Below are 18,206 nucleotides of genomic sequence, written 5' to 3'. Positions count from 1 at the left end.
GTTAATTACTGTATTATCAGAAACAGACTGCATGTAACTACCAACTTGACCTTATTCAATTGCAGATATCTGATGAAACACTGATTCCAGCATGTGGCAACATTTATGTCAGGTTTTAGTGACAGTGTTGGAATACTTACTCACCTCATTTTGGAGAAAAAATAATAACTGATGTGACATAACCTTATCTCATTGGATAAAACAGACAGCTGGGATAGGCTCCAGCCCTACGATACTCTGAATTGGAGAGTAGAAGAAAATGGATGAATCAGTAGATGGAACAGATATTCCAAAACTCAGCATATTGCAAAATGTTAAAAAAAAAACTCAATAATATTGTATCGTGAGTGAGGTATTGTGACAATACTGCATCATAAAGTGTCAGCAACTAGGAGCAAACACAAACCCAAAGGTCAAAGCCTAGTGCACTCCTACTGCCAATCATAAGTCTGGAAAAATAGAAGGAATGCATTAACCTCACGGGAATATTTTAAGTAGATAAACAAGAAAATTCAAGCTGCCAAAACTCAAAAACGTATTGATTCAATTTTTGTTGATATTTTGCTTTTTCTCAGCTTTTTCTTTTTTATGCTGTGTGAGAAAAACTGCATGTAGTTAACCCAAACTGGGGGTTTTCCTGAACTATAACCAAATAGGTTTGTGCCAAACCCTAACCAAACCACGAGTGAAAGCAAAACATAAAAGCAGCCAAGACAAAACTTGAACTCCAGTCTGTTGATCAGAAGTCAAGAGTTTGTGTGTGTCTGCCACTTAGACTGCAGACTGGCCAGGGTTGCCTGCAGCAGATATGACAGGCACAAATCGCCAACACAACCATTTAGTTGGAGGGTTTCTTGAGATATTTAGGAGGCATCAAAGCTCACACTTTCACTGAGTTAGTTTAGCATCAGTATACCATTGTTTAAATACTCCTAAACTGAAACTGTCACTAAGGCTGGGGAGAATGTTGCTTGTTTTGCAGTTATTTGATCAATTTAACCTCCTTTTGTAAAAACACGCCTTTAGAAAAAATGTCTTTTAAAAAATGGACGACCAAAGAAACCACAACACCTCCCATTCAAATTTTGTGCAAACCTATTTACCGACATATCCTACATGAATGAACTAGTTGCCCAATAACAAGTAGTTGCATAAATCACATGAAAAATGTAGAGTATGGCTTGTAGGCACTAGAGATGATCCACTCCTGGGCAAGCTGCCATGAAAAATGAGTTGTAGAAAATGCTTGAGGGCTCCTGTAAAACCAACCCAGTTTTCCACCCTGATGCACCCAGCGGAGAGGGCTCAGTAAAAACATGAAGGTGCATTTCACTTGTGAGAGCAGCGGCCCAGAAATAAACCTGCTATTGTCACCGTCGCTTTTATGTCTAACTTGTTCAAACAAGCTCGAACCTCAGTGCACCCAGGAAAGAGACAAAGACACACCTGCGAAATGTCTTCTTGCTTTACAGACACCTACCGTTTTACATCTAGGTTACGCTGTTGGCTTCCTGTTTAGCGCTTTGGGTGCATGTGTGCTGTCATACCTTTCTCATCAGGTTATATTAGGCGCTTTCAGTTCTAATTTAGGGCCACCATCATAATCAGGACTTCATGGCAGAGGTGATTTATGACACCATGAGCTGCTTTTCCACGTGTATTTATAACAGAAATTTTGATTTCTGTTACTTTTAGGTTCGTATGTAGAGTTGATGAAAGCATCTGCAATAACAGCAATTTAAAGCAAAGTTTAAAACCACCCACATATATTTCCTTTAACGTGAGAAATTGAATGTTTTTCACTTTTGAAATGTTAGTTTGTTTTTATTATTATATTTTAAAGATCAAATAATATGTACAATCACCAACCACTCTCTTTGATATGCCTGTTCAACTCAAACATCTAAGCAGCCAATCACACGCCACCATCTCAGTGCATTAAGGCTGGTCGGGACGACCAGCTGAAGTTCAAACTGAACATCATAATTGATAAGGAAGGTTTGTTAGTTGGCTTTGGTGCCAGACGGTCTGAGTATTTCAGAAACTGCTGATCTTTCGGGGGTTTTCCTGCACAACCATCCAATCAACGATGGCCTGAAAAAGTGAAAATATCCAGTGAGCAGCCTTGTTAATGTCAGAGGTCAGAGCTCACAGGAAGACAGCAGGAAGTCAGATAACCACTCTTTTAAACCGAGGCATGCAGAAGAGCATCTTTGAACACGCAAAATGCCAAACCTCAAAGTAAATGGGCTACAGCTGCAGAAGACCACACCAGATGTCACACCTGTCAGCTAAGAACGGAAAACTGAGGATAAAATTCACAATAATTGGGCAAGTTAAGACTAAAAAAACGTAGCTTGGTCTGATAAGTCACAATTTCTGCTGAAGCACTTGTAAACAACAGGACAGCGTTGATCCAGCCTGCCTTGTATCAACAGTTCAGAAAATCATAGAAAACAGCAGGTTTACTTGTTTAAAAGTGCTATAAATCTAGACATTTTTCATAAAATACTTCATTGTATGTCTAAATTCACTGCCAGATCCATTTCCCTCCAAAATAGAGAGCATCCTGCACTGTCGTCTTAGTAAGATCAGGTGCTGCTAACATACAACACAACACAGTTAGAGCTGAAAGAACAGAATCTTAACGAAACAAGTGTTTGTGAGAGCTGAGCAATGAATCTCCACTCATTTGTTTTTGCCACACTCCATTAAGTCATCACTGAGATCGCAGGTTTGAACCCTGACCGAAACTGCTGTGTCTCTCAGTAGGGAGTTTTTTACAGCTGTGCCAGGTGACGTGTGTGTGCGTGCTTCACAAGTGTGTGTGCAAGTGTATGCTCCAGCCATCTGGCCCAAAAAGTCAGCTCCCTACCACGTTTCCGAACAGGAAGGCAAAACAAATCCTTGATGACACGGGTCAGTGGTTTAATTGTCTCTGTGGGATTCCTGCGCAGCCAGCAACTCTAGCAGTCCCCTTCATCTCAGCAACAGACGAGCCTGCAGCACTCTGAAATCAATTTATCACTCTTAAAAACCTGCAAGTGCCCTAGTGTGTGTGTGTGTGTCTGTTTGTGTGTGTGAATCATCCAACCCTGCCTTGACTTACTATAGCATTTAAGAGTAGACAACATACAGAGATATTTTGCCAGTGGGTAACAAGGTCTGCCTTAGTCTGACTTTCCCTTTCTCTCTTTCATACCTCATTAGACCCGCTGATGGTCCTTGTGTCTTGGACTTCCACCCATTTGACAGACCAAGGTATGTGTCACACACATTTGCTACACAACAGCGTGGCGTTTTAATTCACAAGGCTTAAAAGACATTCCAGATGTGTTAAACTCCCTTAGTACGTACACACACACACACACACACACACACACACACACAACAACGTGAACGCACCCATGGGTGTTTGGTGTGAGCCTCGGGAGACCCCACCCAGAGAGCCCGTGTGCTGCAAAGCAGTGCGTACCTGCACCGTGAGTGAGATGCTGACAGCTCAGCTCCCTTATAAATACTACACGGTGTGTATTCATTGAGCAGCCGGCTTAAGCAGCGACGATGTCCGCTATGACAGGCGACGTTATTCCCACCTACCTTCAAGATGAGGCCGGTTCTTTCTGCCGAGTACAGCACAGAGGGGTCCCCGCCGGTGAAACGCTCACTGCACTACATAAGTTCTACCTGCCTCATCACGCGGCCACAAGGAAGAGTGGTTTCCCTGTTAAGCGCGAGCTCCAGATGTTAGTGAGGGCGGTACCGTGTTCACGTGCCATAAAAATGTGAAACAGCTGCCAGCTGAAGCCTCCGTACTATAGCGTGTATACCGGATTCTCCGCCGTGCCAGCCACTGAGTTTGGCTCATGTGTAGTCTCTCACCCGGTCCGCCCACTCTGCCGCTGCTGCCGCCACCGCTGGATGGACGCCGACCGACAGACCGACCTACGGGCGACTGGAGGGCGCCGTCTATCGGCGATAACGAGCAACTACAGGCTAGGCAATAAAACAGGCTAAGAGTAATCTACATAGTCGTAATTGTAAGGTCTTTAGGCCAGGGAAGATTAGAAATACCATCTGGTCTCACAGTTATTTAAGCAGTTTTCTTTTTTCAGTTTGAATTCTTTGTTGTACATCTATGTGAGAATTACCTACTTGAATAATAAAGGTTGTTTGCTTTAACACTATTTTCTTTCATTTATTTTTCCTTGAACTTTTTAGATTGTGAGCACAGTCAGCCAAAACCAAAAATTATAAAACAGTATCTGACGGTGCATTGTTGTTTCTTTTCCTATGAGTTTGACCTTATCTTAATACAGTATATAGAAATCACTGTAAATGTCATATGCAGTTTTTTTTTTTGTTTGTTTTGTTTTTGCAATATTGCCCTCCCCGGGCTGGAGCCTAACCTAGTTGCCATAGGGCAAGAGGCAGGGTTCTGGGACAGGTTACCAGGCTAACACATGGAGACAGATAACTATTTACACTTATGGGCAGTTTAGAATCACCAGTTAACCTAACCCCACTAACTGCATGTTTTTGGACTGTGGAAGGAAGCCAGAGAACCCACGCAGACACAGGAGAGAAGAGCCAAACTCCACACAGAAAGGCAGGATAATGGATTTGACCCCAGGACCTTCTTGCTGTAGGGTAGCAGTGCTAACATGCTACTGTCCTGCCCCTCATTGCATGATATAATAGCCATATTTTTTTAGGATCAGTTAGAGCATGAGCAAGGTCAATATAGCAGAAATCCAAACAGGCTAATTTGGATCTGGAAGCAGAGGGATGTATGAAAAAGTACTTTCCTGACCAGTCCCTTATAAAGCACCTTGAACAATAATTGAGAAGGATATATAAAACTCCTACAATTGTTTTTAAAGCCTATAAAAATGTCACAGCAGTAAAAGTATGTGTATGATCAGGAAATGCCATCGTTAACTAAGAAAGCATATTTAACAACTGGACATATCCCTCATTATTAGGGTCTAAGTGAAGAGATGAAGTTTATCATGTTCCAGAAGCACTAAACATGCATGAAATCTATATTTTAGATCTCTCCAGACCCTAGGAATGTTTTTGTACTCTTAAGCTAGTGAAACCTAATATAACGACCGAAGAGCAGAATCACCACAATCAGAATTACATAACTGATACTTTATTGCATTAGTTCAACAGAGGTTTTGGAGAGATTAACATGATGGCTTTAGCTCTTTTGTCTGCCATCAGGTAAAAAAGTGAAAATACCTTAAATATGTTTTGTATATATTTTGGCTCAATGATTCAGTCAACAAATATGCAAAGGTTTGAAAACCACAACACAATCAAATGCAAAAATAAAATAAAATAATTTGGGTAAATTCAAGGTTAAATATTACAAAAATATATGCATAAAATATTAAAAATTAAAAATAAATAAATCAAAAAATGAAAGAAAAACCAGGTCAAATAAGCAAAAGGGGGAATCAGTACAGACTACAGAAATGCAGAAACAGTTTTAAACATCCATATTCCTCTGTATGTCAAGGATAAATCTATCTAAGGGTAGTAGATATATGCTGGAAAAAAAGATGTCATATATAGTAAAGTAATTTTATCTTCTTGGTCAGAGATCTCTTCCAGCACAGGTACTGCAGCAGTGATTTATTCGACCTGAAACAGACTCCCCTTCAGGGTCAGTATCTTAGTCTCCCGGATCTTCTTACCATCCTCCCCTATACACAGCCACCTAAAGTCTTTAATAGGTGCATCTGACCACTGTCTCTCATCATAACCACCACAACATTTAGTCACTGCAGCAATATGGTTGTTGTATGCAAAACAATACTGCCCACAGGGTATAGCTTAGAAAAAGGATCATATTTGCGGTCACAGGTTGTGCAAGACACTGGCCAGGTGTTCCTGGGTGTGTTAGGGATAAATTTTCACTTCAGTGGAAATGGAGGTTACATGAAAAAATAAAGAATGCAAGGCTGAAAAATATATACAGGTAGTTATTTAAACCTGCAGAAATGGTATAATGACTAAAAATACACATACACAAAAAATCAAAGCAAGAAGTCATTGAATCTTTGGAAATCTGAGGAATTACAATGTCAAAATGGGTGAAAGTAACTTACAAAAACTATTCACAGATGGATGCAAGTGAAAGAAGCTAATGTAGAATATATTGTATTATTAAGTTGCTTTTAAAATGAGGTTACATCTAGTTATACACTGGAAAATATAAGAAGTTAAAATGAATTGGGAACCAGTTGCTGAATAAAGTGATGCAATTATGCTTAAATAAAACATGCTTACAAATTTGCACACTGAACACCGGTCTCCTTGAAAAAAAGGACCATTGGCAAAACTGTTTAGCTTTACTGAGGTTTGAAAAGGGATGTTGTGTGGTAAACAGCTGTGTGCAGTTTGTCTTTTCTGAGTATTGGAGAGCAGGTTTCCTCCTGCTGCCTGTTTAGTTGTGAGTTGCTTGGCTGCATGCAACACTTCAAAGGCCACTTCCTTCTACTGCTGGAGGCCAGAACAGGAAACAGCATTTGCCAAGTTTTTTTTTCTCAGCATTATACTGAGAGCGACAGAACCTCCGCGATCGTAAATGCTGTATGGACCATCCAAATCCTGGTTTAAGCTCATTTACAGACACTCAGGTAACAGCACAAATACAAGAAGTCATAAACATGTGCACACATGTCACTTAAAGCTATTTCCAGTTTGTTGTGTGACACATCACGTGGGAGTCACATTACATGCGGAACGTACAAAGAACCGCTTCTGTCTGTAAAAACTGCTTGTGTTGAGGAGCTGCACCAAAATAGCTTTGAGGATAATTAGGTGGGGTAAAAAGAACAGACTCATGCTGTGCTTTTAGGAGACTTTTATCAGTGTTAGAGGGAAATATGTTAACTTATTTTTGAGTATTATTTTAAAGGTTGAGATTTTTAAAAGAAAATATTAGAGTACAATTTAACACAGGATGAGTGAAAGATAAGTAGCTAATGTAAAACAATCATAACTGTATGGTTGTATTTATTTTACTGCTGACAAGCAGTTTATAAACATTCAAATTACAGTCTGGAAGCATGTTGGAATGATTGTCCAAGTGCTTCTTGTTGCTGGATTGAAAACTGCTGTGTTGCCAGGACTAGATTATTCATAAATGCAGATGTTGTACAAACTGGAATTGAACAATCACACCAGTGAGTTAGTGGGTACTAATTCATATAAGGCAAACAAATGTAAATCAACAAAATAAAGTAAACATCATACAGTATTTTAAAACATGTTTTTGCCTCATATTGTTGGATTTCTTTGAACTGTCATTAGATGGATCCCACAGCTTATTCTGTTTATTTGGTTTTGCGGTCTTTGAAGGCAGCAAACTTCTTTATTATTAATATTATTTCTCTAACAAATAAAGGGATCGAATGGCCCATAGCAATGGGCCAGACACCCCATACTCCCGCAGCATCTCCCACAGGACACCCCGCCATTCGATCCCTATACAACCGTTGCAAGAGTTTGGTTCGCATTGCCGGCAATAAGTCGGACTCATTCCCGGTGGGTGATGGGCTCCGCCAGGGCTGCCCTTTGTCACCGATTCTGTTCATAATTTTTATGGACAGGATTTCTAGGCACAGCCAAGTGGCGGAGGGCTTTCACTTCGGTGGCCTCAGAATCTCATCTCTGCTTTTTGCGGATGATGTGGTTCTGCTGGCTTCATTGAGTGATAGCCTCCAGCTGGCACTGGAACAGTTCGCAGCTGAGTGTGTAGCAGCGGGAATGAGGATCAGCACCTCCAAATCTGAGGCCATGGTTCTCAGCCGGAAAAGGGTGGAGTGCCTACTCTGGGTCGGGGATGACTTCCTGCCCCAAGTGGAGGAGTTCAAGTATCTCGGGGTCTTGTTCGCGAGTGATGGGAGAAGGGAGCCGGAGATCGACAGACGCATTGGTGCTGCGGCCGCAGTGATGCGGACGCTGCACCGGTCCGTCGTGGTGAAGAGGGAGCTGAGTGTAAAAGCGAAGGTCTCAATTTACCGGTCGATCTACGTCACTACCCTCACCTATGGCCACGAGCTGTGGGTAGTGACCAAAAGAACGAGATCACGGATACAAGCTGCGGAAATGAGCTTCCGGGTGGCTGGCCTCTCCCTTAGAGATAGGGTGAGAAGTTCAGCCATCCGGGAGAGGCTCAGAGTAGAGCCGCTGCTCCTCCACATCGAAAGGAGCCAGTTGAGGTGGTTCGGGCATCTGACAAGGATGCCTCCTGGGCGCCTCCTGGGTGAGGTGTTCCGGGCATGTCCCACTGGGAGGAGGCCCTGGGGCAGACCCAGAACACGCTGGAGAGATTATATCTCTCGGCTGGCCTGGGAACGCCTTGGTGTTCCCCCGGATAAGCTGGAGGAGGTGGCTGGGGAGAGGGAGGTCTGGGCTTCTCTGCTTAGGCAGCTGCCCCCGCGACCCGGCCCCGGATAAAGCGGAAGAAGATGGATGGATGGATAACAAATAAAGGGATCTCTCTGTATTGTACTGCTCATTGAAACATATACTCCTGCTGATGCTGGCTTTTTTTGTTACAGCAGGTAGAGAAATCATTTTATTCGTAAATAAAGGAATCTCTGTATGTTTGTTCATCCTTCTTTCATTCTAGTCTGGCGATCTAAGTGTGTGAGTTTGAGTCATTTAGGTAAGCAGTGGTCTTTTGGGGCGGTCTTTTCCTGTTTTGTGAAATAAACAAATAATTTATTATACATAAACCTCCAGCAGAACTAGGCTCAGGAAACGGCAGCCATGTGCCATTAAAAGCCAGTAAAACTATTTGGTTGGTTTAATCAACAGTTATCAAAAAATGAATAAATGATTTAATCTGTATATTGCAACTCAGCTCCAGTGGTGCAGCTAGTCAGCGTGCAGTGCTTCTAAGGCAGTAATGTATGAAGAAATGCTGAAGTTGAGGATTCAAGCCTCACCTGGACTCTTCAACATGGAAATTCTGTTACATGAGCATAAATAGCGATTTAATCTATGTGTTAGTCTCACTACTTAATTTAAGTAAACGTTCATAAAAATCATTCAAAATCTTGCATTTTCATTTAAAAGAGCTTAACAGAATTTCAACACCATTAAGGAAATCTTCAGTCACAGTATTGTGCTCCAGTGGTGCAATCAGTTACTGCACAGTACTAATGAACTAATATGCTGGAAAGCAATGCTGAGGTTCTGAGTTCAAGCCTTATCTGGAGCAGGCAGCTTTAATCAATAGCAAATATGGTGAAAAACAAAGAGTGCATTTTAGAAAACCTATGGACATAATGGTACCATCCATTTCATTTCTTAAGCACTACAGGACACATACTCTACATTAAAAGGCTTTTTAAATCCTCATGGCCAATTAATTTGAAGCAATAACTGTAATATCTGTCTCTAAAATAAAAACTGCATACCTGTTTTGTTTTGTTTTGTTTTGTTTTGTTTAAGAATACAAGCTTGGTCTTTGTAGGTGTGGACAGATTCACACTTGGCAAGCCTGAAGACTCAGCAGGATTGTTGGTGCTTGTTCGAAATCATATATCTTGCTCTATAGTCGTGTCATTTTAATTTATTTATTTTAATTTTAATTATCTGTGCATGTTCTCATTTTTGTGAATTTGTGATCTTATTTATAGTGTGGCTAAAAACAGTGGTAGGGTTTACCTTGTGACAGGAGACCATGATCAAGACTATGTTCAGTGTATGTAGACGAGTAATTGTTTGGAGTTGTTTCTTTCAAACTGAACGAATCTGGCTTTTTATAATCTCATCTCTTTGTTTTTCTATTCAGCTCAACTCATGCGTTAACTTTCTCTGGCACAGTATATGTGTAATACTAAATTCAAGTCGACAATCATAATAAAAAGGTTATTTCTAATTTACTATGTTAAGCTTTGGTAATAATTTTGAGCTATATAAGAGGTTTTATGTGACTTTTGACATGAGAAGGGTTTGGGGTTTTTTTTAGCTTTATAGCTTATTATTCTTCCAATTATTATTAATGTAATGTTATTTAATCACTATAAATATTAAAGGGACACTTGAGTAACTGTGACTCTTCAGCATTAATCATCACTTTTAATGTATATTTACCCAAACAAAAAGACACTTGTGCTGAGTTTTTTTTGATTCATGATTGGTTCACCATATAAAACTACTATGGAGCCAAGCTAGAGCCAATCAGGAGAATCAAGAGAGGCTTAAAAGGGGAGGACCTAAAAATAGCTTGTTTCAGACAGTGGATGATCTGAGGAGCTGTTAAAAAAATTAAAAACGTGCATCTGGAAATGAGCAAAACAGCTCCCCAGTAAGTTTACCATTGCTAGAAAGCCAAAGTTTCCAACTCTGAATTGTGGTATCCAGAAGAAATGTTTAGTTTTATTATTTGTTTAAACCTCACTCAAGCTTCAAATTGGAAACAGAAAGAAGTCCAATAAACAATATTAGCTTACATACAAGGCTGGGCCTTGAGTCCACTGAGGAAGTTTTACACTGCCTCATTTTCACGTCCTGTGCTAAGATTAGCAGAGGCATTAAAACTTGGCTTATATGTATGTGATCTTTATGTACACTGCAGTGTGGTTCATAATGTTATGGTCTGGGCTCACACCCACTGTTCTGTAACCGGCAACTTGTGGACCTGCAGATAACAGCAGCTGAGACAAAAAAAATTATCATCCAAATTACACTAGTATTGACTCAGTTTCTTTATTTTAATGTTGCTAACAGAAGCATTGAATCCTGTTTTAATAGTTGCTAAGGTTTAAAGAACATATTTATTCAAAGAAACTTGTGATTTTAGTCTTAGTTTTTTTTAAATGTTATTTTTTAGTGTGCGTGTGTGTCTTTATTCACTGCCTGGGAGCAAAAAGCCCGGCTAAAATGCCTAGAAATTGAAAACTATTAACAAGAGGCTGAAGAAAAAGAATTCTACCATCAATGAAGGGGGGGAAACCTCAACTACAGCTGCACCTTGTGCTCTACCCCACCAATGATACGGTGAATATGCAATGTGACGCACATGCGGTAGCAGATAGTGTGGTGGTGTGGAGCCCCCACCCTGCCCTGGATGCGGTCTGATAACGCAGAGGCAGAGAGAGACAACACATCTGCTGAGAGGTCAACCAGTACACGCTGTTTTCTTCAGGCAGTAGGAACTATTACTTTCGCTGTTTCACTCATCCTTCTTTTTTAGCATTTTGGTTAACAGGTTAATGCAGTGACAAAAAAATGGTTGATTAGTTTGTTGTTTGTTTGTTTTTTTGGCTGTAAAGACCTCACACTTTGGATATTTGGCTACAGTGTTTCTGTGTATGATAGGCCACAATGTTGTCCAAGAGGGAGAAAGACTTAATTAAGGAAATATGGGAAAGACTGACTCCTGTGGCAGCAGAGATTGGCGCAGATGCGCTCCTTAGGTAGGTTGAGACTTACCTGTGTAACCTTCATACTTTACTGCATTGTCTTTAAATTGTTTTGCATGAAGATTTAAGCTCCTACACACAAAGTAACATTTTCAGTAACAGTATGTGTTGTGATAAATAGATTGCTGATTTCCTCTACCAATAAGCTTTCATTTAAGTTTGCAGATGTTAGTATGACATTGGCTTTAGCATTACTATGTGATTTCCTAACCATTACTAAAGTAAGTAATTACTGCAAACAAATCCCGCAAGAGAATGCACTGTAGTATGTAATGTAGTGCTCACTGCTGGAGCCTCTAATAGAGATTTCAAGGTGTTGGCAATGATCCGAGATCATTTTAGAAACCTCGAATTCACACAAATGATAGTTGGTGACCAAAGTCAGTCAGCATGTAGCACTTACTCTGTTGCTCCTATCATATCAGCATGGAAATAATTTCACTTTTCCCTTCTTCTAAAGGATGTTTGCTTCTTATCCGGGCACCAAGACATATTTTTCCCATCTAGACATCAGTCCTAACTCATCCCACCTGCTTGCTCATGGGAAGAAGATAGTCCTGGCTATAGCTGAGGGGGCCCAAGACATCAGTCAGCTAACTGTCACCCTGGCTCCCCTGCAGACTCTGCATGCCTACCAGCTCCGGATAGACCCCAGAAACTTTAAGGTGCCTAAACACCTCAGACCCATTTACAGCTCCTCCATCCCCTTCTTGCATTGGATTTTTTAAAATTCACTTTTAATCTTTTAATTAGACATAATCAGTTTTTTGTTATCCAGATTTCCCTTTTAAGTATATCTATTAATCCAGTAAATCCTGAACCATGAAATAATTGCCAGAAACTCATGTATCAAGTATGATGCACTTGGTGTTACAGGGTTAATATATACATGTGTGCAGTTTCTTTGTTGTATGCTATAAGGTGAACAGGTGACTGCAATGTATGAAATTGCATTTATTTGTGCATTTTAATTCTCCATGCAAAAGATAATCCTTTTAGTATGTAGGGATTTTTTCAGTAATTCTATAATAGAGTCTAACTGAACTAAAAACGAAAACAACAGATTTACTAACTGTAAGTCTGCTGCTGTTTTGTTTTTCCAGCCTGTTCAGATGACACATCAAATAAACTAGTTTGTTTTATGAAGGAGAAAAAAAATGTAATTTTTTTTTAATCTATTGACAGCACTAATTAAAATAAATGATACATTTGATTAAAAGGGTTCCTCCAGGAATTTTGAAATGGGGTGCAAAAAGGAGGACTGTGAACCAGTCGGGAAATCTGAAAAATGGTTAAAACAATTTTAAGTGAACAAAATGATAATGTGTATATTAAGTATAAGGTATTGTATTATACAATTGTGGACGTCTGGGAATTACAAGCTGTGAAACTGGCCATTGTGAGGTGAGTGGGTGAGGAGGAGACGATATTTTTAATGCATTGTTTGACACTTATAATTATCAGACATGCTTTCTGTGAAAATTAGACAATATTACATCACTATATTAACAATAACACACTGAGGAGGACAAATGGCAGTGTGTGGGTTCATGATTTTCAGAAAACTGACACATACTATAAATTACAAAAGTGTGTTGTTCACTCTTTACCAATCTTTTGTGTTTCTTGTACAGCTGCTGTCGCACAGTATGCTCGTCAGCCTTGCCTGTTACTTGGGGGATGAATTCACACCGGTGGCTCATGCCGCAATGGACAAGTACCTGTCAGCGTTTGCTGCTGTTCTTGCTGAGAAATACAGATGAGGCTCAAGCACTGGGTTTCCAGAAAGTATATCAGGCGTTTATGGTGTTATGTAAATCTCTTTGTTTTTCTCTGTATGTGTCACTGTCATTACTTTGTTACATTTTTTAATGTTCAAAAATGTGCAATTAATGTGTTTTTCTGCTGTTATAGTATCAAATAAAAACCAATCGAATCTGTGGTTTTCCATGCATTATCATATTACCTTCAAAATGCATTGTGTTGATTATTTTCAAGGAATTCATCATTTGACTGAGTTAAGTTTTTTTAGTTGCTCACCCTCATGTCAGCTGATAATTTACATTATTTTACTTAAGCAAGCTTTCCTACTGTAAAATATTTTTATAATAAATAATACATTTAGAACAACAAAGGCACATTTAATATTAAATCTAATCGTTTTTTTGTTTTATTGTTTTATTTTTCTAGTATTACAGAAACAAAGGATTCAGGTTTTAACACCAGTGAATTGGGAGGACTGCAGGTTTATCTATGGTCCTCAAATATAAAGGGTTTACAGGACACAGAGCAACAGTGCCCCCATTTGGTAAACTGGTGGTATTACAGATGCATACAGATGCAATATTCAAAGCAGCTCATAGACAAGGGTTAGGGTTAGGGGATGTCAGTTTTTTAGTTATTTAAGTGAAATTACTTCTGTAATTTACATCTTTGTTGTGAGGTTGATTTCACAAAAATTAACTTTTTTTTCAGGATTAGATTGTGATGCTTTTAAGCCAAAATGTGCTAATACTCTTTTTTACTTAATGGAAGTGTAAATATTTTTAATATCACCACAGCAGAATGAACTGCTTTCATTTCTTCATCCTTGCTTTTGCCTTTGCTGGGGGTTTTTTGTTGTTGTTTTTTACATTTTGAGTTGATTGTAGCAGTCATCTCATGTCAAGAGCATGAGAGATAATTTATGGCTTCTGTTTGTATCTGACCACAGTTATGCAAGGTTGTAATTTTACAGGCTACATAGTCCAAATAATACCAAATTACTCATAATTTAGGAGCTGTACTATGATTAAGTTCTCATACTTCTTTCCCAGTACAGTAAAAATGCACAGGCTTGATAGTTCATGGGAACCCTAAACTTGCAGACACTGGTGTTCTCACATTTGGTTCTTATCTGTAGCTTCATGAAAACCCATGAGTCAGACAAGGTTGAAATATTTTTAATAAGAGAAAAAAAGGACAAAACATCAGAGACACAGATGAAATTTTTATACACCTGACCTCTGTGAGGGCCGTGCCCTGTTGGTCCGAAGTAAGAGTTTGCTTGAAGCAATCTTAGCATTAAAATGACTGGGAGACTGTTCAATATGTAAGGAAGCAATTACAGTTAGAGCACACGCTGAAGAGTAGGTGGGGTGTGGGTGTAGGTGAGATTGGTAGAGGAAGGGCAGGTGATTGGGGGGATTTGGGAAGATGAGATTAAGGAGATAGGGAGGGTAGAGGGAGCTACTGTTGTTCAAACGTTGAGCAATCAGCAGCCTCCTCCACCTTTCGGCTGCTGTATTGAAATGTAGTACTGTGGGACATCCCAAAATCTACATTTTTCTTCATAACTCACTGACTAGCTGAGATGGTAATAATTTGATATTTTAAAAACATATATACAGTATGTACACTAAATAATAAAACATTTTCTATAATTTTAATGACAGTAATATTACATTTAATGTAAGATGTCAGAATATCTAATTATGTGAGTGTTTTTTACAATTTTTTTATTTTCTATATATTAAAAACAGGTGTAAATGTCAGGTACACAGTGGGGGGAATAATTATTTGATTCTGAGGTAAATTTGTACGTTTGTAATTTGCAAGTTTACTGTACAGTGACTGTACAGAATATCAAACAAAAATCTAGAAAAACACATGAGACAAACATTATAAATTGATTTTCAGGTCACCGAGGGAAATGATTATTTGATCCCCTACAGTCCAGCCAGAATTCTGTCTGTGCTCATTTCTTTGGAAGTGAGAAAAATACAAATTCAGCAGAGAATAAAACAATTCTTTCCTCATCTGTACCATCAGACTTCTGTTCTAACGTCATGAAATGTGCCCTCCTTGCAAGTAAAAAGTGACTCTAGGTAATTTTGAAGAGTCTAATTCAATCTTTACCACACCAAATATTCTTTGGTATCATAGACATGTTCACAATTTCTCTTAAGAATATTGTTTGAATACATAAATTAGATACTTTTTAAAAACCCCAAAAGCCTGTGTTTAATAATGAGCTGTGATTTGGCTCTTCAGTACACCATTTTTCAACGTAATTTGGTGAAAAATATTTCTTTATTGACAGAAACGTTTATTCTCATGGAAAGATAAGGTTCTTTTGTTGGGCCTGATTTTACAGCCATGACTCCAGATGTACATTTACAAAAGTTACTTAATTGGAAGAAAATAAAAACTGTAACGTCCAACTGTAACTGTGATTAGTCTTTCATCAAAAAACGAATCAGCCAAAGTGAAACGACCCTGCTACTTTTCCTCGTGCATAAATGATCATACTGAGCATGTGCAGAGTAAGTTTCAGCACTTTGCCTTGTTTCTGATTATTCTGATTGGAGAAGTCTCCCCCACTCTGACCAGCATGGGGCGAGGTCTCCTCATAAGTGTTCCGATACCTATCACAGCCAACATTGTGGTTTGAACCATGTGTCCACCAAAAGCCTTGGGCGCCCACGACCACGTGGACACTTCACTGGTGATCTCTCTCTGGGGCTTTGTTCTTGGTAGGTTATGAAGATATTCTTCCATCGCTATGTGTTTGTAGTTTTACTTTTTCAGGGTTGAATTAGCACGTTTAATGTGTAATGTATTTTCTGAAATTATACGTTTTTATTTTCCATTATTTCATCAAATGTGAAAAGCATAAATATCTACTTCTATCTTGTTGACAATGTTTAAAAACACAGAAGGAGCCCGTTTAATCTTTTGTACTAAACATGAAGCTGCTGTGAGGACGTTGAACACGGCGCTGTCTCTGGTGCTGAAATTAGTTTGATTCCACTGCTGAAATTAGTTTGATTCCACTGCAGTTAGCTATAATTTTGTATTTTCTAATTAGTTGTTTTTGTATTCAATGTCTTTTTTCCATTCGTTTTTTTAAGTGTAGTGTAGTTTTTTTCTGTTAATTCAGATTTTTTTTTGTTTGGGTTTTTTTTCCACACCTCATTTTAGTTTGTAGCTTAGCTTCGGTTAACTACATTAACTCTTCTGTAAATAAACACAAATATCTTTATGCCCAGTTTGTGGTGTATTGTAAAGATGTGTAGAGGTGAAGAGCTATTTGATCAAGTAGTGCGGTCACGTGCCCACCCAAGTCCATGTAGGTTCACGTGTCAAGATATGCGATAGTTGGTGTGTGTTCATTTATTGGAAGCGAGTGCGTAATTGTGACTGGTGGATGGCCCAAAGCTGTGAGCGGAGTGCTAAATCTTTGGTGGGCAGACAGAGAGATTTTAATGTTGTATTAATGTATTTTCTATCATTAAAAAGGGTTAGGTGTCAATGTGACCGTGTTAGTGCGCAGTCTACAGAAAAAATAAAAAACATGGGCAGTGTGAGCATTTACGCATGAGACACATTAGCTATGTCTTAATTTGCTAAATAGAGGGGTCGGGATCTGACGGTAAATGATGCTTGGTGTTCTTCTCGATATAGCACAGGTCAGCTATACACACGGATGTCAGGTTTATGATGGAATAGTTTATAACAGTGTAGCTCTCCTCTGGATAAATCTTGCGCTCCACCTCAGTCTTGTTTCCCTGGAACACACTCATTCGCGGTGCTTTCTAACAAAATACTTCACCCTTACAGAAAACCACGCTGGTTCTTCTTCAGCCTCCTCTCATTTATCTTAACAGCAGAGACAAACACCTGTAAATCTCTCCTTCGCACTCCCTCGTGGGGTGTGTACACTTTTGAGCAACTAATCTGCGCTGGACTTTGGCAGGCAATTATGGATTACTGATTCCATCTTTGCAATTAAATTAGCCCTATATTATATAACCCAAAGAGCGTTCCACTCATCATTCCGATAGCTCTGATAGCTATAGTTCAATTAAACTATTGACCTGCAGTTATTTAGTGTCACCCCGATGCCCTCAAGCAGCACCACACCTTTACCTATATGCTTCAAAGATTATGAATTAATAATTGTGGGAAAAGGTAGACAGTTGATACTGATTTCAGTGTTTTCATTTTTCTCTCTTTTCTAAATATAATACATGTATTGCACTAAATACAAAGAAGTCCCCAAATGACCTCACCAACGTAGACTTTTGTATCACTGCACGCTTCTTAATGCAATTCAAACCCAGTCTCACATACTTGACAGTGTGACGGGGATCTATTAAAATCAGTGCCCCTTTTAATAAACCATTTACCTACCTTTTCTTACTGTGACATGTTAAAGTGTCTCCTGTGGAAAAGGAAGTACTAAAAGAGATGTTGCTGCTTCCTTTTTTTCTCCATACAACCAGTTTGTGTTCTGTTTAAAATGTAGCTCCAATGTAGCTCCAGTCATGTTTTATTTTGTGCCAGAAAATAATAATAATGACTTTCTTATTGGTCGTGTTACAAAAATACATACATGAACATTTTCCAAGTAACCTACCTATTTGTTTTTAAGTATTAAAAGATTGTTGCAACAAACAGTGGCTAAATGCTTTCTGACCTCAGTGCCCTGTCTGTGACATTCATTGCCAAGTCCAATTGTACGTTACTAAATATGCCTTTAAAAAACTCTGTCATGTCCTTAAACAGTTGGCCACTATGGGTTTGTTTGTTTTTGTTTTTGTTTTTTGGCCATAAAAAAATCAAGGAATAAAATCAACCCACTGAAAAAAAAAAATGTAGTTAAAATTGATCATTTACAGCGCTGAAGCCTGAGGTTTCAGCTCATAGAGATTGCCTGCACTGACCTCACTTTATTAAAGGTTTAATATACACTTTCACCACGAGAGGGGA

General features: G+C 39.1%; 2 protein-coding genes across 7 annotated transcripts in view; one reads left to right on the top strand and one right to left on the bottom strand.

The window, feature by feature from the left end:
- The window catches only part of rhbdf1b (rhomboid 5 homolog 1b (Drosophila)), a 38,725-nt gene extending 34,735 nt beyond the window's left edge, over positions 1 to 3,990 (bottom strand). For 2 of the 4 annotated variants that reach the window (XM_005448094.4, XM_005448095.4), the window contains exon 1: positions 3,601 to 3,990. The gene's annotated coding sequence lies outside the window, so the exon portion shown is untranslated. The remainder of the gene's footprint in view (positions 1 to 3,600) is intronic. The other 2 variants (XM_005448096.4, XM_019362790.2) reach the window with 1 other exon arrangement.
- Positions 3,991 to 11,044: 7,054 nt separating this feature from the next.
- Positions 11,045 to 13,413, top strand: hbae4 (hemoglobin alpha embryonic-4). Of its 3 annotated transcripts, none has more exons than XM_005448098.4 (4): positions 11,045 to 11,179; positions 11,350 to 11,447; positions 11,914 to 12,118; positions 13,088 to 13,413. In XM_005448098.4, exons 1-4 carry the CDS (start codon positions 11,099 to 11,101, stop codon positions 13,214 to 13,216), a joined length of 513 nt encoding a protein of 170 aa, XP_005448155.1. In that variant the 5' UTR covers positions 11,045 to 11,098; the 3' UTR covers positions 13,217 to 13,413. The 3 variants fall into 3 exon arrangements, with proteins under 3 accessions (XP_005448155.1, XP_003438760.1, XP_005448156.1); XM_003438712.4 differs by having other exon boundaries at positions 11,067 to 11,179; positions 11,304 to 11,447; XM_005448099.2 differs by having other exon boundaries at positions 11,076 to 11,179; positions 11,332 to 11,447.
- Positions 13,414 to 18,206: the final 4,793 nt, after the last annotated feature.

The sequence above is a fragment of the Oreochromis niloticus genome, linkage group LG8 (assembly GCF_001858045.2).
Source record: "Oreochromis niloticus isolate F11D_XX linkage group LG8, O_niloticus_UMD_NMBU, whole genome shotgun sequence".
NCBI classification, from domain to species: Eukaryota; Metazoa; Chordata; class Actinopteri; order Cichliformes; family Cichlidae; genus Oreochromis; species Oreochromis niloticus.
Note: the sequence above shows the minus strand (reverse complement) of the source record. Positions and strands in the feature narration are given on the sequence as shown.

Bases quoted from the DNA above. Each gene is read 5' to 3' on its own strand.
- hbae4 (XM_005448098.4), top strand. From the start codon at position 11,099: ATGCGGTCTGATAACGCAGAGGCAGAGAGAGACAACACATCTGCTGAG. The intron at 11,180-11,349 runs GTAGGAACTATT...TGTGTATGATAG, and splicing joins CACGCTGTTTTCTTCAGGCA to GCCACAATGTTGTCCAAGAG. The intron at 12,119-13,087 runs GTGCCTAAACAC...TTTCTTGTACAG, and splicing joins TAGACCCCAGAAACTTTAAG to CTGCTGTCGCACAGTATGCT.